Source organism: Oryzias melastigma, linkage group LG5 (assembly GCF_002922805.2).
Source record: "Oryzias melastigma strain HK-1 linkage group LG5, ASM292280v2, whole genome shotgun sequence".
In the NCBI taxonomy this organism is placed as follows: domain Eukaryota; kingdom Metazoa; phylum Chordata; class Actinopteri; order Beloniformes; family Adrianichthyidae; genus Oryzias; species Oryzias melastigma.
Window position 1 is genome coordinate 5,175,464 of NC_050516.1, and position 8,633 is coordinate 5,184,096.

The 8,633-nt window shown below is 41.3% G+C and overlaps 2 protein-coding genes across 2 annotated transcripts in view; one reads left to right on the forward strand and one right to left on the reverse strand.

Annotated features, from left to right (window-relative positions):
* LOC112145326 (kynurenine 3-monooxygenase) overlaps positions 1-830 on the reverse strand; it is a 35,051-nt gene extending 34,221 nt beyond the window's left edge. The window contains exon 1 of the mRNA XM_024270486.2: positions 706-830. The gene's annotated coding sequence lies outside the window, so the exon portion shown is untranslated. The remainder of the gene's footprint in view (positions 1-705) is intronic.
* Positions 168-8,633, forward strand: part of ide (insulin-degrading enzyme) — a gene marked incomplete in the record, with an annotated part of 53,125 nt that continues 44,659 nt past the window's right edge. The window contains 4 exon segments of the mRNA XM_024270481.2: positions 168-354; positions 1,347-1,531; positions 1,773-1,980; positions 7,748-7,917. Coding sequence (XP_024126249.1) covers positions 269-354; positions 1,347-1,531; positions 1,773-1,980; positions 7,748-7,917 — 649 coding nt within the window.

Sequence of the window (8,633 nt, forward strand, 5' to 3'; positions counted from 1 at the left end):
AGGTCAGAGCTAACGTTATTATTCTAGAGTGATTTGGACCAATTAAGTATAAAAACATAGAAGCTATTGAAGAAAAACCTTTATTTGCTGATGGTAAAACTTTAATTTGTTGACGGCCCCAGAGCGAATGTCTGTCGAATATCCAATATCCAACTAACTTCACCTCGGTCAGCTGCTCTGTCCTCCTCGCTCTCCGCTCTGGGCTCGATTGCTCGCGCCTGTTCAAAGATGGCGCCGGGAAAGTCGTTTGTTAACATGGGATTGAAGTATGTTTGAAAGCCTCATCCGGACGGCCTGTGTCATCAGATTACTCCGCATATCAGGACGAAACGTTCGCGTCAGACCGGATTTTCGGTGGGTTCTACCGAGCAGCTGTTGCACCGGCTTGGTGTTTGGTTGCTTTGGTTCCGACTCTGCCGGAAACTGGTTAGTTAGCTAACTGGCATTAGCTGCTAAAGCCGGTGCGGCTAAAGCTGACCCTGTACACACACCGCTTTACCTTCACCCATGCCGAGTTAACACTAACAGCTGCTAGTTAGTGGGATATATGTTATTTATGGTATTTATTATTATTAGCACAAATAAGTTTGGTACTTAACGTGGTTACTATTAGTTACCGTTGTGGAACAACACCAGCTGGATATTGAAGCTAATGCTCTGCTGTAGGGACTGTTAGTCCTCCATGTTGGTGACAGAACGCTTCACCTCTAAGCACCAGCAGACTGCTCTCGGTTGTTTGTAGGGGTTGGCTCGTCACTTTTGGTTTGATGCATTTCGAGAGGATTCTTTAGATGATTTTGAAGTCTGAAGGAAATAGTTGAACCAGCAGCACAACAGTTCTCTTACATGCTACCTGCACCCGCGTGCCTTAAGACCGCTAACAGCCGAGGTCAAGTCAGATCAGGTTTGTCTTCTACATCGATTCCAGGCCTCGAGGACCATGTCCTACATGTTTTCAACCCAACCTACTATTGAAGTGCCTTGTTGGCTAGATTCACCAGGTAATCAGCAGCAGATGAAGGAGGATTTCTGGAAAATCGGAAGGAGGCCGGCCCTCGAGGCCTGGATTTGGACACCCTTCCTCTACAGCTGTTGTTAAATGCTGCAACTTTGTCCTCAATATCTGACTGAGTTATGATTTGGCTGGCAAAATACCAAAGCCATTTTATTTGAATGGAACTTGATTCATTTTTTTCTATTTCACTTCCTTAAATCTGCTTTGATTTAAGGATTTTTGATTTTTCAAATGGTCATTGGTGGAAGTTTTATATTTGAAGTTGTGGATTTTTTTCAAATCAAGCCTAACAGTCTGGATCTGCCCTAAACTCAGAACGCTTCCTTTACAGGCTGGTGTCCTCTGTACCTGTCAGAATGACGGATCCCGCTGTGCAGAGGGTCGTCAGTGAAATAGTCCGCTCTCCCGAAGACAAGAGGGTCTACAGAGGCTTGGAGTTCAGCAATGGTCTGAAGGCCATGCTCATCAGCGACCCGACGACAGACAAAGCCTCCGCTGCTTTGGACGTCCACATTGGTAATGTTTGTGTCATTCTCAAGGACTGAAAGTTCTGAAACCGTCACTGTTTATGCTGATGCTCTGAGTGTTTAATGCACCAAGATGCTCAGTACAGGAAAACTTACACTTACGCAAGCCTAAAACTCAAAGTATTTTGTTGTACAGTTCCAAATATTCTTTGGCCTCTTTAAATCTGCTGAAGGTAGACGTTATCTGGAACTCTCACACACCTGACCAGTGTTTTTGTGTAAATTCACAGGTTCCCTCTCAGACCCGGAGAACATCTCAGGTCTGGCCCACTTCTGTGAACACATGCTGTTCCTGGGAACGGAGAAGTATCCCAAAGAGAACGAGTACAGCCAGTTCCTCAGCGAGCATGCTGGGAGCTCCAACGCCTTCACCAGCGGGGAGCACACCAACTACTACTTTGATGTCTCCCATGAGCACTTGCAAGGAGCTCTTGACAGGTTTGTTTACATGTTTGTGTTGTTGGCATCTTTCTGAATACTCTTGAACGCCCTCATACCCTCCCCATGCACACAGATGGACACAACCTGAGACTGTGGAGCCACATGCAGCTCTTTAGTCCCTCTATTCAGCCTCTTTGGCTTTGAAGGAAAATATTACTAGATTGAATACATTTGTAGTTTTAGTTCATTTGTTTTAGTTAACTGAGTTTTGTGGCTGCTTGGTGGTGCAGTGGTTAGCACTTTTGCCTCACAGCAAGAAGGCCCCGGTTCAATTCCCGGTTGGGGGGGGATCTGAAACAGAACCATCAACTAGGGACCTTTCTGTGCAGAGTTTGCATGATCTCTCCGTTTTTTTCCGGGGACTCCGGCTTCGTCCCACCGTCCAAAAACATGCCTCAAGGGTTAATTGGTGACTCTAAATTAGGGTTGCCACAAACGATTATTTTAATAGTCGACTAATCACCGATTATTTTTTCCGATTAGTCGACTAATCGGGTCATGCACAAAGTGGATGTAAAACACACATCTTAACCATCATTTGCTTTAAAATAACTAAAAACTATATATATATTCACACTAGCATCATCATAGATGAAATGTAAGCTGAATTTGGTCGCAAAAGATGCTAGAGACGATAGCTGAAGATGCTGATAGCCAACTAAAATATTAGTTAAAGGCCAAATTAGCCTAATTAAAGCCTAGGTTAGCTAAAACAGCTAGCATGCAGCTGAAATATTAGCTAAATTCCAAAACAGCCTAAAAAACTTAAACAAAAAAAGACTAAGGTAGCAAAGACAGCTAGCATGTCCGAAATAAAAAAACCAAAATAGCCTAAAAAACCAAAATAGTCCAATAAGCTAGCATAACACCATTATAACTTTCAGCTTTACTATACTCTGACTCCATATAGTACAAAGTAACGACTAATCGACTATTAAATTAGTCGTCGACTATTTTAATAGTCGATTAGTCGTCGATTAGTCGACTAATCGTGGCAGCCCTACTCTAAATAGCCCCTGAGTGTGTGATTGAGGCCCTGCGACAGACTGGTGACCTGTCCAGGGGCCCGTTTGAAGAAGCAGACGAAAAGTGTTCAGGGAAGTTTACGAAAAACGGTCATTCATGTGATTATGGAGATTACTGGTTAAATTATTGACAGATCAAAAACCATTCCTTACTTAACAAGTCACAGAATGACCTTCCTGACATTATTTAGTTCTTATCCTGAATTGAAATGATTCAAATGTAGACGTACGCATTGAATGCAGATATTTTCTCTCTGTTTTACCGCCGCAGCTGTGTTGATCTTCTTGTGGAAAATGTGCTCGTAGTTGCATATGCTTGTAGGAACTCATCAGTTTCTGTGACCAGAAGTATGAAGCCCTAAAAGTGTTTGTTCCTGTTGCCATGGTGAATCGTGCTGTCTTTGCTCCATTGATCAGGGCTTTTTATGGACGCAGGCCATAGACTGTAAAAAATAATGGACAAAGCGAGCAATGAGGTCCCCCATTGGAAATGCATTGCTTCCTCTCCTCGCGAAAGTAGGCCGCCGCTTTCACCGTCACTTCCTGAAACGGATACCGCCATTTGCAACCCATCTTCAGCGATTGGTCTGAGTCATAGCTGAGTCATGGAATCTACAGGAAGTTCTGTCGCCAATCAGGAGTGAGTTTGTTGCAACCGTCTGCCTCTTTCCACGCCTCGACCACGTGACCGCGGATGTAAACACCTTCAATAACGGCGGCTCGGGAGAATGGCTTTTTAGGTTTCGTTTTGATCACGTGGTCAGAAATCCTCCGGCTCTTTTCTAAATGACGTCGTTCCTGGTTAAGGTTACGGTTATGGTTAGGATTAGAAAAGCAAATTGTTAATTAGTGGGGCTGTCTGTGATGCTCATGCCTCCACCAGGGGACGTGTCAAACGTGGAAAACACATTTTAACACGTTTAGGACCGCGCGTATTATATGCACGCAAAAACCGGTTTTGGAGTATATTATACACGGTATTTCCCAAATCGTGGAATATGTACTCATTTTACTGAGACTGGGCTGATTGTACAAGTCATTGTTGAAGCCTTTGAGGGAGAACCATTCCAACATTTGATTCTGTCAGCGGTCCTTTGGGATTTACTTACATTTATTCATTTTTGTCGAGATAAAAGGAGCATTTGGGTGACGCTGCTGACCCCCTCGCGCGCTGTCTCTTCACATGCGCGGCCACAGTCTGATCAGATGCACGTGAGAAGCGCGTTCAGCGGTATTTAAAATAAATAACCATCCTAACAAGTGAACAGCTGGATCTTTTTTCTGTTTGAAAATACGACCAGGTCCTTTCAAGTTTGTCTCGCGCTCCTCAGACGGCTGCGTCTAATTCAGGCTGAAGCTGGAAAAGTGCGGCGAAGATGAAACTTTGGTTGGTGATTTTATGCGCATATATGCAACTTATAATTTATAAGCTACAATCAAAACAGTGGAAAAAAGAAAAACGAACGTTAAACAAAGAAAAAAGTCCAAAGCACATAACCTCAGAGTGAAATCTATTTCTACAGAGTAAATCCTCATCTAAAAATGTCGACAGCATGCTCCTCTTGTTGTTTTAAACTGCTGCATCGGTACATTCCATTGAGGAAAACAACAGTAGGACAATGATTGGTACATTGTTGAATTGTAAAGTAGGTGTTAAAAGGTCTTCACGGACCCATTGATGAAGTCTGCTCCCATTGGCTACCCGTCATCTGTCAATCAAACCCCCCAGACGTTCGACGTCAGACCCACAAACGCTTATTGAGCCATCTGATTGGTCAATTTATAACTCTAATAACTTGTGATAATGGAAAAAAATCTTTGAAAAAATTAGGATTAGAAAAAAGAAGTTAATCAGAAAGCAGCAGAGGAAGAATGATTATTCTGACATATAAAATGACTGAGAAATAACTGTCTGTTTCTCAATGTAAGTCAATGGGACTTTGGCCTTTTTGGAACCCAGTGGTACTTCCTATATGGAACACGGAAGTAGGGGGGTTTGTTCAGTACAGTTATTTTATATACAGTCTATGACGCAGGCGCGATGCTCGCACCTGATTTGGGCTGGGAATCTCAGGGTAACTCATGATACGATGTGATTCCCGATACATGACTCACGATACCGATAGTATCTTGATGTGGCAAACACTGCAATAATCAATATATTACCTTGGTAACCTATGATATGAACCTATTTTTTTTTAATGTACCTTTTTATTTTCTCAAAAACCTTCTTTTAGAACAATTTAAAACACAAATATTTAGCACTATATCCAACAGTCCAACTACTCAGAGTTGCTTGAAACTGAAAACTAAGTTTGCGAATTGTGAGTCCATGGACTCTGAGTTCATGGTTGAACTCTAAATTTGTTTAACCTGCTTCTTGAAACGGGACCCCGGCTGTATCCTGCCTTCACCCATCAGTAGGCAGGTTAGGCCATGGATGACGGAGCACCAAAGTCATACTGATAGAAAGTGCCATGTTTGACTTTCTTGTAATTTTTAAGTCCCCAATCCCCGGGTCATGGACTGGTACCAGTCTGTAGGTCACTTGTTACCGAGCTGCAGACAGAAAAGAGAAAATACATAACTTAGAATATTTTCATTTAGCTTATTTTAAGTTTTATTTTTAGAAAACGGCTGGATTTTGTTCACAGCATCCGTCTGGGTCACGTGACTTAAAGCAGCTAGCTGCATGGCTATGCTAGTAGCCAAAAGCTGACAAAAAAACAAACGGCAAAACATATTTGAAAAGTTTCTTTTGGGAGAAAAGATCCAGTGAGCAAACTGAAGAAGAGCCTTCGACTTCAGAGAACAATAAAGCTGCTGTTTACATACAAAACCAGGAGTCTTCCTCCACAAACAGAATTATCCACACAGTTGTCATGCAGCAGAAGCGGTTCTGTCTAATATGCAGCAACAGACTCTCGAGTGTTTCACAAACGTAGATAATACAGTTGGAGACACAGTGGATTCACGTGTATATTATATTTAGAAAGTACCACTTTTACGATAGTCGTGTCATTTTAAATTGCTTTTTCATCCATCACACCTTAAAAGCTAGCTTTTGGTTGTTAGCCTCCACGTTGACATTTAAGAGAAAACCTTCATCGGGAAGTTTAGAAATTTTACAAAGAATTAAGATTCAATCAAATAAAATTGCAGATTTGTGGAAACTTGTTAAAGAATTTTCCTACAGAAAAGCTGAATTAGGTCGACATCCGTTCACAAACTTTAGCACAGAAAATGTTCCTTTGTGTTGAAAAAAATACTTAATGAATGAGGATTTATGTAAAGACAAAAAAACGATCAATCTTTCTTATAGATGATCAGAGCCTGGATTATGTGTTAAAATGGCATTCTATGAGGGAAAAAAAAAATCATGTGGTAGATTTTCAGAAATCGGAAGCTTGAAAATTGCAAACCTTGGCCCCGTTTGGACTGGTCCATGAAATATAGGCTAATTTAACCGGTCTGTTGCCTGAAAAAGGTTAGGGACCACTATTATAACGGGCAACAGAAACCTAAACAGTGTATTTTCTAAACTGTGAAGTGGGAGTTTGTGGTTCTCGCTGGGTTTTGGTCAGTAGGAAACTGGACCAAGAGGATCTTTTTGTGTTTTTGTGCTGCAAACCCCTGGTTTAGGCTGAAGGCGTTCTTTCTTAATAAACAGTGAAGATGTTAGTCTTTGCTTTGCAACGTTCTCCGTTTATCTAAAGACTACATATCAAATCCGACTGTGGCTGTCATTGCCTGCTCCTCCTCAGTTACCAAACCCGAGTCTGTAGCTGTTAGGACAGGTCATCATTAATACCCAGCAGCAGTGAAAGACTAAACTAGAAGAAGCTTCTTGTGTTTCTGCTTTGTGAAAATTACTTGCTTTGTCTCGGTGAGGAGAACCTAATTATTTATGTACTGTTGACATCCTGCTTTGACAGATTTGCTGTCTCGGCCTTTTTTCATTCTGTTAATGTGAGACTCGGTCTCTTACCTGTTTGTCCATCCATCCATCTTCCTGACCGCTTATGCCCTTTCGGGGTCGCGGCTGTTTGTCCCTAAAATGTTTTTAAGTTAACTTCTAAGCAAATAGTGAATTTTTAAAAACATTATTCCGTCTATTAATATATCTACATTTACCATTCAAAGCATGAATTTTTTTTTCCAGAAATAAAGGCCAAAATGGAGAACCAAAGCTTCATTTGTTACATAAACACCTTAATGGGTTTCCTCAGACTTGCCTTTTCATTGTGCAAATCTAAAATGATGTTGCAACCAACGCCTCCTCCATGAAGACAGGGGAGTGTGCTCCCCTGGGAATGGCTGGTTTTAACCCGGGTTGATAGAAACTTGATCCTCTGTCAAATTTCTACAGACATTTCTTTCTTTCTAAACCTCATTTCACTTTATACTATAAAATATAGCTTTTTTTTTAAACTAAAAAACTGTAGATGCCATATCAGCCTCTTGCAGGCCAGTCCATGAAAATATTGTCTGACATTAAACCAATCCGTGTTTTGCATTTCTTCATTTGCATGTTCGTTGATCTGATCATATCAGATACTCATGTAAAGGATCTGAAGCAGAATGGGTCTCTTGGCCCTCTTTATTAAACACCTCACTTTGAACTCTTGCTAAACAACGTTTTTAAATGTCGTACAGTAATGATGATCATGCATCTGTCTGTTGGTAATGTGAAGAGGTGTGTTGATGCTAAACTGCCACTATTTGCTTCTCCATGTCAGGTTTGCCCAGTTCTTCCTGTGTCCTTTGTTTGATGAGAGCTGTAAGGACAGAGAGGTGAACGCTGTGGACTCTGAGCATGAAAAGAACCTGATGAATGACGCCTGGAGGCTGTTTCAGCTGGAGAAGGCTACAGGCAACCCAAACCACCCTTTCAGTAAATTTGGAACAGGTAAAAACAAACCAAGATCTCTCACAAGGCTTCCTTTGAACAGAATCTTTGGTTTCACATTTTTGGTTAGACTGTTTAATTCACATCTGGCAGATTTGAACTTTTTGTGTGAAAAGGGTCGGGCTGAGAGCTTCTCACCTGAACTGTAAACGTTTCATCTGAGAATCCAGACAGTTAGATGCTCATTAACTATTTTTTATGAAAGCACTGACGAGGATGGTTATAAATGCTCATTAGGAGCAAAACCCCTCAGTATAACACATCTATAGTTGATTAAAAAGTCGTGCAATTAAATGACTGTTTAAAGTTTTGGCTCTAATAACTTCAGTTTAATCCATACACAAAAAAGCAATGCTACAGACATGGATGTTCAGCAGCTAATACACTGCTCACAAAAATTAAAGAAGCACTTTAAAGGAACACATTAGATACATCAGATATCAATATGAAGTTGGATATCTATACAAATAACCACAGGGCAGTGTCTTAGCCCTTCCGCTCTCCTTAGCTTGTTTACATTGATAGTGGGGTCATCTAATGTCCATGACAGACATAAAATCCTGTCCACCTTTGTCTACATTTGTCATGGAAGGAATCACACATCAGTATGTGGATGGAGTCATCTGTACCCAAAGAGAGCGGGAGGGTTAGAAAAAAAGGATGCCAAGTCTTTTAATGGAAATAAAAGTTTTCAGCCTACAGAGGCTCAATTGTGT